General features: G+C 45.1%; 1 protein-coding gene across 2 annotated transcripts in view; it reads left to right on the top strand.

Annotated features, from left to right (window-relative positions):
* The window catches only part of LOC147626971 (calmodulin-binding receptor-like cytoplasmic kinase 2), a 20,233-nt gene extending 6,894 nt beyond the window's left edge, over nt 1-13,339 (top strand). For both annotated transcript variants that reach the window (XM_086815544.1, XM_086815545.1), the window contains 4 exons: nt 46-214; nt 295-384; nt 12,486-12,784; nt 12,865-13,339. In XM_086815544.1, the coding sequence (XP_086671670.1) occupies nt 46-214; nt 295-384; nt 12,486-12,784; nt 12,865-13,068 (762 nt within the window). In that variant the 3' untranslated portion in view covers nt 13,069-13,339. The remainder of the gene's footprint in view (nt 1-45; nt 215-294; nt 385-12,485; nt 12,785-12,864) is intronic.
* Nucleotides 13,340-13,685: the final 346 nt, after the last annotated feature.

Genomic DNA, 13,685 nt, shown 5'->3' with positions numbered 1-13,685 from the left:
TCAAGATAGAATATTGTTTGATTTGCATGCCCATTTGGATCCCAGGATGCATTTGAGTCGCAACAGACAGCGCAGTTTCAAAGCGAAATTAACATGCTGGCTAAGGTAGAGCATCTGAATCTCGTTAAATTGATCGGGTTTCTGGAAGAGGGAAATGAACGGATACTGGTGGAAGAGTACGTGGCAAACGGCAATCTCAGGCAGCATCTTGATTGTGAGTGGTTCCAGTATTTAGATGTAGGGCAGTCCATGCCTGTACTTGTTGTAATCATAGGGTCTTTGTTGTGTTTGCAGGTGAGTTTCATGTTGTTCTGGACTTATTTCAGCGTTTGGACATCGCAATTGACATTGCCCATGCCCTTACCTATCTCCACCTTTATGCAGGTGCGTTCCTTGGTTGCATGCATGCTTCCCTTCTTGGTTGCTCTTGTGAGAGGGTGCATAAGCCAAGCTGGGAAGTAAAGAGGTACTAAATAGCTTTGTTATTGTTACAGAAATTTTATAAATTAACGTGCAGAGAGGATCGTGATTAAGAGGACTCTCTCTCTCTCAACCTCGATCATAGGATAATCATCTGCTATCTGGATGCATACTCACAGTGGTGTTTTTTCCATTTTTAAATTTCCTTTTCAGTTCTTCCATGGCTCACTACCATTGTATTACTTATGGTCTCATAGACTCTTGGGGTATTCTGTAGACGTTAATATAACTCCTCTCTCTCTCTGTCTCTCTCTCATTGCCCGCCACCGGAGGAGTTTACCGCAATGATTCAGCGGTTCAGCTTTCAGCTCTTAGCTCTCTTAGGATGTCACTATTTTCATTCTTTCTTTCAGATTTGTTATGATGAGACCTCATCATCATCAGTTGTACCTTGTTTTGGTCTCATGGGCCATTTCGGCCTTTAGGAGATGTTAATATATCTTTCTTTCTTTCTTTCATTGAGGACTTTTGTAGAACTAAACCAAAACCCAAAACAAAACCTGACTCAGATCGGTTTTGAGCTGAATGTGTGTGTGTGTGTGTGTGTGTGTGTGTGTGTGTGTGTATATGATCCTTCTCTTATTTAAAAGAAAGTTTGCCAAGAGGCATGATACAACCCTGTCCATGATAGTTAGAAAACCGAAAAAATGAAGGGGGGCTTCCTCCATGGCTGGCCGCTGTCGGAGGAAGGCTACATCATACAGGGAGAGGAGGGGGGAGCCAAACTGGTCGCCTCGTAGCCATTTATATGATAGTGATGTGTGTTCATAGGCTAATAATGGGCTGGAGCATTGTTTCCCTCTTTAGTCGGTTTTTTCCCCGTGCGTACATACGCACTCTTATGAGTGTATAAGTGACCTTATCATGTCACTTGACTTGTACTTCACTCAATTCTCATCAATCTACTTTGAGTGTTGTGATTGTCAGAATGCGCTGCGGAAGACTAACGCACGTAGGAGACGCATCACCATCGAGCGCTGAGCATTCGGAAGAAGCTTTTGTATTGGAGTACAGCTCGGCTATCCTTGGCTGGGAGGGTGGTGGTGGCAAATCAGGTGCTTTTAGCGACCATGTGGTACATTACGTCTTGCTGGATCTTCTCGAGCTCTTGTATCAGCCAGGTACAGAGGCTGATCAGGAACTTTCTTTGGTCTGGGCGGGATGGTCAGCCAGCCAGGGCAAAGGTTGCTTGGGCAGTTATTACACTTCCGTTGGCCCAGGGAGGCTTGGGCATTATAGATCCAGTTGATCAGAGTAGAGCCTTATTGGGGAAGCTTATTGTTCGGGGGCTGCTTCCAGGCACTGAGCCTTGGAAAGAGCTTCTTTTGCAGCGGTTGCAGGCTCGAGCTCCCCCAGCAGGGGGCACTTGGGCACCAGAGATACGATGGATCTTCACAGAGATGAGGAGGATAGGCCTTAGTAGAGGATGGGAGGACAGATTTGCCTTGAGCATCCTGAGAGCTTGGGAGCTGCTGAGACCGGGGCTCTCTCAGAGACGACCTTCTTGTGATGAGGAACGGGCCAGACAGCCGCTCATCTGGAGCCCAGCGGTTCGCACAGAGCAGGGTCATATGCTGGGTTCTCGGCCTCGTCTAGCCTGGGGACTACTGGCGGCAGGCCCAGCATGCAGTTTTGGAGACTGGCAGGCCTTCTCCAGTCTCCCAGAGGAGATCCAGGTGGAGAGGCTGGGTCACTTCAGAGGGGGGTTGATTATGAGGGATGACATTCAGGAGGCACTCACAGAGGAGTGGTTCACGCCTCTCGAGCCCGTGGCCCCACGGTGGATGGGAGCCTTTACTCAGTTGGAGATCCTGATTGCTGTCAGAGCTTGCACTGAGGATGGCAGATGCCTCTACTATGAGATCCAAGATGAGGGCAGACTTCAGAGAGTGGAGGTGGAGTCGCCTTTGGTTGCAGAGTGCATCTTTCAGAGGATACGGGTGGTGGCCGCCGCTTCTCGGAAGTGGCATATTGACCCAGACCCTGCAGATGTGGACTTTGATTGGCGTATATGGGCATATGCAGCGCGCCCTTTGGCCCGGCTCCAGTGGGACCCTAGCGAGTACGAGTGGCATGATCCTTATGCATCCCTTGAGGCCACAGAGATCACCTTTTTCCAGTATAGTGTTCGGTTGGGGCGACATATTTTGACGGCGAGGAGGATGGTCTCTCCAGCTGCATCGGGGCACTGGCAGCTTCAGGGACTCTCACCGGAGTTCCTGGAGGACTTTTGGACCAGGCTCTGGGCTAGTCGACAGGCACGCAGGATCTCGACTTTCCAGTGGCTGGTCGCCCACAGGGGTTCTGCAGTTGGCACGTGGCTTGTCTACAGCGGTCTTCCGGCAGCCTGCGTCCGATGCGGCCACCCTATGGAGACACAGAGACATTGCCTATGGGACTGCCCTCAGGCGTAGCAGATTTGGCTGCGGATGTTGCGCATTCTGGCCCCCCTCGCTCCAGAGGGGATGTATACGTGGGGTGCCGCTGCTAGTGCTTCGTCAGGGCCTGCTATGGGCTATGAGACGGAGCAGGACAACCAGGCCATCAGATTCATTAGGGGCCAGCCTCGCCTTGTTCCTTCACCGGACTTCTCGTCGCCGGCTGGACACAGGAGAGGGATCTACGATGGGAGCTCCTCAGCAGCCTCACCATATGGTTCACCTGGAGGGCCCGGTGTTTCAGGGCCTTTAAGGGGAGACTGGAGCCACCAGCAGAGACTGTTCGGGGGATCTGGCAGGAGCTCATCCACACCCTGCGAGGACAGTACGACCGCATCCGGGGCGACTCGGATGAGGCGATCTTGCGGCGCCAGGCCTTTCACACCACTTGGCGCAGCGGCCCCTTCTATACCCTACACGTGGGGTCCCCCCGTTGGCACTACAGGCCACCTATTTGGCTTTTCCTCCCTCCTATTGTATGATATAGCCTCTCAGTTCTTTGTACTGATTCTTGTATTTTTCAGCACCTAGGGAGAGTCTCCCTGGCTGCCTTGCTTTGTTCTCTGCTCTGTTTTCTTATGAGCAGAGAGGATCTTTTGTAGCCCTACGGGCGTTTTTATATAACTAATGAAAGGATCTTTTCTCGGAAAAAAAAAAAAAAAACTTCCCATGCTTCCACTTATGGGATAATCCAAGGCACCTTCTAGGCATAGATCACACACTCGAAATCGCCAACCTTCCAACACCCTCCCTCGATTCGAGCTCCGCAAGCCATCAAGGCGCGAGGGGGTCGCCCAGGACCACACACACCCGGGCTTTGATACCATGTCAGAATGCGCAGCGGAAGACTAACGCGCATAGGAGACGCATCACCATCGAGCATCACGAACACCCCCAATGGGCACTGCAGCATCCCTCCACCAGCGGGCTCTAATCTCCCGGTGAGCTACCTCCCAAAACACCGGCCGGAGGAGATGATTATGACAAGGTGCCACTCTAGCCTATATATGGCTCTTCAACTTCCCATGCTTCCACTTATGGGATAATCCAAGGCACCTTCTAGCCATAGATCACACGCTCGAAATCGCCAACCTTCCAACAGTGCTTCCATCTATCTCTTCTTGCTTGCTGCATCTATGTGTGTGTTGTTACTTTGATCTCCACTCCAACAATTGGTATCAGAGGAGGTTCTCATGGCTCTCACCCCCTTGTCATCATCTCCTTGAGCTGCTCTCTTGATTGTCTTATCCTCTTAGGTGAAGAAGGTATATCCTATAGTATGTTGTTAACTATGTTAACTACATTAATAGATTTTGGATGCATTTCGGACACGTTTTGGGGCTCGTTCTTATGCTGTAAGATTACTGTAGGCATCTTGGGGAAGTGTCAGTTCAAACTGTTTTTGTTTGATTTTGGGTTTTTGTATAGCAACATTAGTATTGGGTGTGTAGACAGGGCCGTTGTCATCTTCGACATCGCATCTTCGAGCTCATCTTTAACAGCATTGTTAACATTAGCATTGATTTTTGCATTCTTGTTAAGTATCATTTCAACACTCTACACTCTGCAATTTTCCATACACTTTGTAGGTTTCCTTCGTCATCAGTGATCTACTGGCAGCCATATCGGTTGCATTCAGTGGGCATTGACGGTTTTTGTAGGTACTTATGATGTTTGCATTTTGTGTCGGAGAATAGTTATTTACGGGCTGAATGGCAGGGAGATGTCATGTGTGTGCTCATGGATATGCGTAATCCAAGGCTAATCCCTGAAGGGTAGCAGATAAACAATAGATTAAGGCACAAGCCAGGCTTAGATAGTTGCAGTAGAAGCCAATTTTGATCAGGTTCTTGTCGGCTAGGTATTTGAGGCCGTGGACTAAGTGTCGGCAGCATGTGTGATTTATGGGTTCATGGAAGCTGGCCAACAGCAGGTCGGCCAGTTGTACAAAAGTCTCAAGTGTCTATAAAAGGCACTCTCTTGGTCATTTTTGGTTATCTCACTTCCCTAGGGAGTAGGTTCTAGAGTAGGGTTTTGTTACCCCTTTTGGGAAAGCCCAAGGTTAAAGATGCTGTAATCTTTTTTATTCATCTATGAATATACTGAAAAGATAGCCATCTCTCTCTCTCTCTCTCTCTCTCTCTCTCTCTCTCTCTCTATGTTGATTGTTCTTGCATCAAGAGTTCCTATGTAGTGCTTAGGGCTGAAAGAAGACTCCTAGAGCTTCCGCGTATGAGAGCTTCAGGCTGTTTTTGAGATATTGCTGTTGTCCATCTCCCAGCCACCCTTAGTGTATCGCGCATGGATGAAACCATGGCTTGTGTCTTGATATTTTGGTGGTGTGGTGACCAGGCAATATTGTATCAGCATCAAGCTCAGCAAGGTTGAGTGCTGTTGGTGTCCCAAAAGAAGTGCATAGGTTGAAGGAGAGAAAACGTGTGTCAAGACCCCTTGAAGCTGGTTGGTGTCAAGCAAACCCAAGGGGAGGGTTTCATGAGAGTTGGTAGCTAGTTGGGATTGTCCCAAAAGCTTTTATGGATCACTCCAAGGGATGGAGTTCATCCAAGGGGTGGAGCCAAGGGTGCCGAGATCAGTTTTCAAGGAGGATTCATGTTTGTGCGTAGGGAAGGGCAAGAAGGCAAGGGGACAAAGTGGAACAGATGCATAGATCTCTACATCAAATTTGGAGTGGATTCAAAGACCTAAGGCAAGGTTTTCAGTGAAACGGTTGCCAAAAAGGAAAGGATGACAAGTATGGCAGACCATGTATGGAGATAGGGGATGATGACAGTCATCCAGGGTTAGAAGTTAGAATCCCATCATCAAGTTTAGTAGAAGGGAATGTCGTGTGCATGCATATGGAGTCTGGACATGCCTAATCCAAGGCTAATCCTTGAAGGGCAGTAGATATACAATAGATTAAGGCGCAAGCCAGGCTCAGATAGTTGTAGTAGAAGTTAGTTTGATCAAGACCTTGTCAACCAGGTATTGGAGGGCATGGACTGCCTATCGGTAGCATGTGTGATTTATGGATCCATGGAAGCTGGGGCCAGTTGGACAAAAGTCTCAAGTGTCTATAAAAGACACTGTCTTGGTCATTGTTGGTTATCTCACTTTCCTAGGGAGTAGGTCCTAGATGAGGGTTTTGTTACCCTTTTTGGGAAGGCCCAAGGCCAAAGATATTGCAACGTACTAAATTGCCCATCCACCCAACTTGCGATTGAATTTCTCTTGGAGTTGGTCAAAATTCTCGGTTGGGGTCTGTGGCTAGCGGCTCTCTCCTCGACCGGCACTGAATGGGTTGTTGGAACTATTTGGACGACAACTACTACAACCCAGTAAAAAGAGGCTTCACTACCGACGTCCGCTACCGGGATCGTTGGGTCTTCTATCTTCTTCTTGGTAAATCTTGCTCGAAAAATTTAATTGTAGGATTTTACAAAATACCCAAAAATGTGAGAAATATACAAAGAGCATAGGAATAGCTTTTAAAATGACCAATATTTGGAAAGGTGGCATCCTCTTGTGGTACTCGGTGTGTGCGTGTGTAGAAGTAGGATAAAATTCCCTGCGTCCATAGGCTGGACTTAGGACCCTATCTGAAAATATTATTCACCTAATTTTGACATAAGCATGTACTCTCTTTTCTCTCTCCCCTCCTTTTAGATAAACTTATGCAAATACCATTTCTTTACGCTCTCTAAGGTCAATTATACACAAGAAGAAATAATCTTTGGCAACCATACCTTCTAATCAATTTATCCAAAGTTCACACTTCTCTTTTCTACACATCAAAAATAATTATATGTACCGAATTAAATCTTCCTACCATAGGAAACACGTTAAAACTAGATAAATAAATAAAAATTATTTTTTCTCACGAAAAATAATGGGGCCTTGCAACTGAGATCCTACTTATGCATGCCTATCTACTAATGTATACCAAAACATGTCGTGCTAAAACCACAGCTTGGTTGTGCTCTCAAGATGCTTGCGTTCATGCCTAGAGCTTTCTTGGTGCCATGTGCACACTCTCCTGAGTGTGATGTGGACATGCTTGTGCCCATTGGCCAACTCAGAGGTCAAGTACATTGCCGGATTCATGTGTTTGTAAGGGCTATTGTGCTAAATCTTTGTAATATTGTCTAGGCGCCCAATGATCAACCTAGTGTGGACATAGTTATTGGGTTATTGTGTGAACACACTTAGTTGGACATTATTATTAGGGTTGGTAGCCAACTCACCAACATTAGACACTATAAATAGGAGTCTAGGCCTTAGCCATGTCCTTTATTAATCAGTTAGTCATCATTGAGTCATTGAGAACTCATGAGCAATGCTATCATTGAGTATTTCTATTTAGCATTGTATATACTTCATGTTAGTAATACATGGTAGATTAGGTCATCTCTCTCTATTGTGTATCGAGCATGAAGCAACAATTGTTTGTTGTGCATGGGTTCAAGTCTCTGAACTAGGCAATAATCGCAATCAATGTTACATTGGTATTGAAGCGTCAGGTTTTGACGGTAGAAAGGTTGCAACTTTTTTTCTTTCATAAGGACGTGGAGATCCATCATGAAGAACCCCATCAGCATCAATGTTTTCACTTGGGTTTGCGTTTAGCGATTTTTGTACTAGATAGATTTTGTGTGTGCAAGGGGCGCTCAACCAAAGGGCAAGAAAGAGGGCCAAGCACAACCACCAAGTAGAGGTGAGCAAAGCAAGGTGGCATGCTAGTACTTCAAACGCAGCCAGGAGGGTGGGCACTCAAAGGCCACTGGGAGAGCATAAAAGGTGGCCAGATGCACCAGATGCAACAAAAATGCAGCCCTATTGAGGTTGCAGGACAACACACAGTATGCGGCAAAAGCACAGCTGTATTCAGGTTACAAGACTTCTTGGGCGGTCCTAGTGACCAGATGGCCTTGAGGATATAGTCTGAGCAGTTTTCCTCAGGAACCAGATGGCTCAGCTTGGTTTCGATGAAACTAGACAGGACAATCCATGAACATGAGGATCATTACTTGTGCACTGCATATTGATGTATGTTTGATTTTTTTTGTGTACTGTTTTTGATGTGTGGACAATGCTTGGATTTATGGCATGTGATAGTCCACTGGGCTCGAGACTACCTGGCCAGTACCTGGAATACCTAGTAGACGCGAATAATGCATACTTGTTTGTTGACTAGCTTTTGTCTAGTTTTTGCAGAGGGTAAGTATGCATTTATTATATCTAACACATGTGACAGGCCATGAAGATGTACCATCAAGAACAAAGCCATTAGTCAAAGATAAGGCATTGAGATGTCGCTAGATGAGCAGATGACACCATAGATATGGGGAAAGACCAGATGCACAAGCTCACCAGATGGGGTTAGTACCTTGAAATATATGAAGGTACATGATGTACTAGGAACACATGGATATACATAGAACATATGAATGTGCTTGGAACACTTGCAGTCTGTAGTTGAGGACAACTGCAATATAAGAGGGAGGGAACGTAACTATTTGGCCTGCCTAGCTCTATTTCTTATGATGAAAACCATGCCCGGACACCAGACAGGTGGAAGAAGACAAGGGGACAGGGTCCATAAAGTTTGATTAAGAAAAAGTACCATTCTTGGTCAAAAAGCAAGAAAAAGCAAAAAGTCAAATAGAGTTGACTGTGAGCCAAGGGCACCATTGGAAAGAGGAGACTGAGTTGGAACAAAAAGCTAAAAGCCGCTTTTCCAAAAAGTAGCTCTAGGGCCAAAAAGAAAGGCCCTGAAGCTAGAAAAGCAAAATAAGAAAGTTGAGTAATATTTTATTATTAAAAAGACCAAAAGCAAAGCAAAAGCATCACTTTTTGGTAAAAAGCAAGGCTCCCCTAAGTATAAAAAAAGCATGAGCCTCTCTTGAGCATCAAGTTGAAGAAGGATCTCTTCATCGCGTTGCCATCTTCGTTGAAGCGTGGAGATCATCTTCTCCTCTACTTGATCATGAACCAAATCATGGAATTTTTCATCGCTGCCCGTTGATTCAAAGTGCCTCCATCAACTGTTGTGCCACGTCATCACTTGTCCGTATGAGATGGGACTGTACAGACTGAAAATTTTAGAAACCCTAAAAATTTCAGAAACCATAAAATTGCCCAAAAAACCCTATAAACTATTTTTTGGAGGTTTTTATTGCCCGAAAACCATTAAAACAGGTTTTATAGCAGTTTTCTTGCCCAAAAAAAGCTTTTCCATGGTTTACTTCATCAACAAGGCTGTAGGAGTTGTGGAGATTACTCATGGTATGAGCGAGTGACTCTTGGACTTGGATTTGGACTTGATCATTGGAATGGAACTTGGATTTAGACTTGATCAATGGATTGGAACTAGAGCCTGGACTTGATCATTGGATTGGACTAGAACCTTGATTGGAACTGGAACTTGGATTGGAACTAGAACGTGGGCTTGGACATGGATATGAACTTGGATTTAGATTTATTGGACTCGGATTCATTGGATTTGGATATTGGATCTGGTACAAGCCCGATGAGAGATACTTGTGGGTCATCCCCGTGGTGTGCTCGGCATCAGAGATCTTGTGCCTCGACATTGACATCGACTTGGATATCCTACATCGGCATATCTGTTTATTTTGTATTCATTGATTGTATTGATCTTGACGAGCGTGCCTGAGGATTGTTTCTGAATAAATTCTTGAAAGGAGGCGGGTCCTGCTCTCTGCTCAATGTGGTGTATTGTGCAAGATCCCTATTCCCTTCTCTCTCCCCTCTCTCTCTCTATCTTTATCTCTTGGACACATGGTTGAGTCTGTCAGTGCACGTCCCGTTGGGCTTACATTAATCCTTGATTAATCAAGCATTAGCACATCATCATTAGCATCAACACCATCATCTTCAACAACAGCATCATCATTAAGTAGGGTTGGGACCTGTCGGCAGCCTTCTCAGGCACCTAGCCAACAGTCGGAAGCTTTCTAGAGGACCCAGGTAGTGTCGGCTAGGCATCTGTGTGAAGGGCAGTAGGTGTGGGCAAGGCAGTAGTTAAAGAAGCATATCATGAATATTTGTCCCACAAACAGGCCAACAGTAGTATGTAGCTGGCTGCTTCCCAACATATATATAAGCATGAAGTTATTCATTCATTCATTCATCTAGCATCTAAGTCAGTAGATATCATGTAAAAGGTTCCAAAGGCCACCCCTATGGGGCTGACCAAGGCTCAACCATGTACAAGCATAAAGCAACCTTTTGTACCATATAAATACAAGAAAAACCTTGACACCAATCTCTGTCTTCTTCTCTCCTGTGTCTTGATCATGCTAAATCAGCATCTTGTTCTTAATCAGGCTTAGGGTTGTGGATTAGTATAGCAAGGCTTCCACGCATGCAACATTCGGCAAATGTCATAGAGCTCTTTGGTTTCTTGGGAGGCACATGTCATGTGCATGCACATGGACATGCCTAATCCAAGCCTAATCCTGATAGGCAGCAAATAAAACATCTCGATTAGGGCTCTATTATGGGTCCATGTGTGCACTGAAGACAGCCAAGAAGACTTAGATCCAGTCGGCCAGATTTTTGAAGGTTTATGGAGCAAGTCGGCAGCATATATACATATATGGGATTTGTCTTTTGGCCGACTTGCTGGTCAGCCACTTCTTGGGCATATTTCGGCCTATAAAAGGATAAGCTAAGCAATCATTTCATTCATCTCATCTCCCTCTTGGAGACAGGTCTAGAATAGGACCCTTGAGGTCTAGATTAGGTTTTTGGGGTTGCCAAAGGCAGCCGACAACTTGTACCTCTTTGTACTCTATGAATATGCTGAATATACATCCATCTCTCTTTCTTTCTCTATTCTCTGTCTATGTTGATTGTTCTTGCGTCAAGTGCTCCTATGCCATGCTTAGGGTTGAAAAAAGACCACCCAGAGCTTCCGCATGTCTCAACAGCACAATGGTCCACCAACAGCAATCTCTACAAGAGCATAGTGGAACCATATAGGATAGAGAGGGCTGAGGAGATTATCCAGCAATTGGAGAGCAACTTGGCAGCTTGCTGACAAGAGATTCAAGCAATAAAGGCAGCGCATACAGTGGTTAGTCCATCCACAAATGAAGCTCAACAAAGCTTAACAAGAGGAAGTGTTTGAGGATCCCGGAAAGCTTTCAAGTGAGGAAGTGATATCAGTGACAGAGTTCCCAAGTGAGGAACATATTCTGGAGGATGAAGCCCAAGGAGCAGACACGACCAGGCTTGGAGGTGATCCAGATAGATGGAGGGCAATCCATCCTAGTGTCCATTCCAGTTTTTGAGGACAAAGAGGAGTTATCAAGTAAGTTTCATACCTTCCTCTCCAAATCCATTGAGGAGGAGGATGAGACCAGCTATTCTGCAGTGGTGTCTACCAAGCTAGGTGAGCATCCAGAGGCAAGGGGCTAGTTCCAGTGCCGAGAAGGCAGTAGCGGAGACATCATTGGAGACAACAAGTCTAGTAGCCATGCTTTTGGAGTTCGGACTGGTGTGTGGAGCAGAGAGCGAGTTCACCAGATGATCCGCGGGTTGAATCGGCCCCCTACTCTTTCTCAAGCTTGCCTTTGAGGTGGTTGCAAGTAGGAAGCATGACCACGTGGCACTCACATGGGTGATTTACGTGAGAACTCCAGCAAAGATGAGTTTATATAGTCACCATTTTGTTACATTGATTGAGGAGGGGATTGTGTAAAGTTTAAACTACAGGATATGGTGGAAATCCAGAGGGAAGCTCAACACTGCGTGGAAGTTGGTTTAGAGATGGAGTTTACAGTGAAACATTGAAGCTTCATACTTATCTTTTTTATGTATCATTTCCTAGCATATAGTTGAGGAAGGACTCTATGACTATCTGCATAGAGAGTCTTTGAACTCATGCACATAATAATCAAACGTAGATGGGAGGCACCAGACTTATAGAGCAGAGAGGATTTACATACACTCTTGCTTTTTTGCCAAGACTGTAGTAGAGATTAGTCAGACACACAACATATGGGACGGGAACTTGGTTGTTGGCTACAATAGAGGAGCCAAGGGTAAATTGAACAACTTAGTTGGCTTCCAATACCGTGACAAGATGACAGAGTCCAGCTTTGGTGTGAGAAAGTTAGGACAAAGTTGGATCATGTAAATATTTGGGGGTGACATGGGTGGATTGCCATCTAAGCTATCAGAAGTATGGTGTTCTCTGGTAGACCCGTGGTTCCCATGTCTTGATAGAGAGCAGATATGCTACTGTAGTGCACTGCCAATCAGATTACCACCGACTAGACAAAGCCGGAGATGACACAGAGATTGACATAGTTTCTCTTTTGATGTATCACCTTATCACTGTGATATATGTTGAATTTGACTAGATTGATAGCTAGCTAATGTAGCTCAGAGTGCTCTTCTATGTATGTACTACTGCTTTTGCCCTCATCGGTGTGTTCTAGCCGCTTACATAATTTTCAGAAAGTTTGTTTTGGTGTAATGGTAAAACATTGAGATTGTAATTGCAAATTGCTGATATCTCTTGTTTGATTTCGACAGATCAGCCCATCATTCACAGAGATGTGAAAGCCTCAAATATATTGTTGACGGAAAATTTCCGGGCCAAAGTGGCTGATTTCGGCTTCTCTAGAATTGGACCTCTAGACTCAGATGCTACGCATGTATCGACCCAAGTGAAAGGAACTGCTGGATATCTGGATCCAGAATACTTGAAAACTTACAAGTTAACACTTAAATCGGACGTGTATGCTTTTGGCATATTATTGGTGGAGCTTTTAACTGGGAGGCGGCCCATAGAACAGACCAGAGGCATTGAGGAGCGGATCACTGTGCGCTGGGTTAGTCTCATAATCCGTCTGGTGGAGATGCTATATCGGCCTTGGAAGACTCTTAAGTGATTTCTGGATGTTGTGTGCAGGCCTACAAAAAGTTTCTTGATGGACATGTCATTGACATCCTTGATCCCCGGCTCAAGAAGACCGATGCTACGTGCCACGTGATGCAGAAAATTTTTGAGCTGGCATTTCAATGCTCAGCTCCGACAAAGCAGGATAGACCGAGTATGAAGCAAGCTGTCGAGTATCTGTGGTCGATACGGAAGGATTATCAAGCTCTTTCTTAAGGTGGTCAGCAACAGCAAAATGGTTCTTTTGTAGCAGTGGAGATCAGATGTCATAGTAAATGGACTTGACAGATATTATTTGTGCTGTATTATATGAGGGTTCCTCCACACTGAGCTGCCCATTTTCTCTCTGACTTTTCAATTCTCTCTTATTGGGAGGAGGCCGAGAACGATGGGAATAAGGTCATGTGAGGGGCACTTGTGCTTTTTTTAAAAACCCTTTTTGTACTCAGTAACACACCCCTTAATAAGTCTGCCTGTGTGGTAAAAATGCCTTGTGCACGAAAGTGTGGATCACATTATTGGTGATTTTTTGCAAGTAGCTGATACTGTGATGGTATTTTAGGGGTGGATTACCGTGTGTACAAATATACTATAAAATATATGTAGATAACTTGTGCAATATTTTCTTGATAGTGATGAAATTTTCAAGTTTCAATTTGCTGTGTTGGGCCATGTTCAGAAGTATCCTTTTTGGTAAAAACAAAGAGATGCCCTAAGTATAATTTCGAGTACATCTAATGGTCATGAATAAATAATGTGCATCTGTGATTGTGTGGGGGTGGTTTATATACATGCATGCAGTTGCTCTCTCTCAATAATTTCCACGACCTACT

The sequence above is a fragment of the Cibotium barometz genome, chromosome 21 (genome assembly GCF_041138505.1).
Source record: "Cibotium barometz isolate CiBa-2024 chromosome 21, ASM4113850v1, whole genome shotgun sequence".
Classification (NCBI taxonomy): domain Eukaryota; kingdom Viridiplantae; phylum Streptophyta; class Polypodiopsida; order Cyatheales; family Cibotiaceae; genus Cibotium; species Cibotium barometz.
The sequence above is the reverse complement of the archived record's forward strand: the minus strand, read 5'-3'. Positions and strand labels throughout refer to the sequence as shown.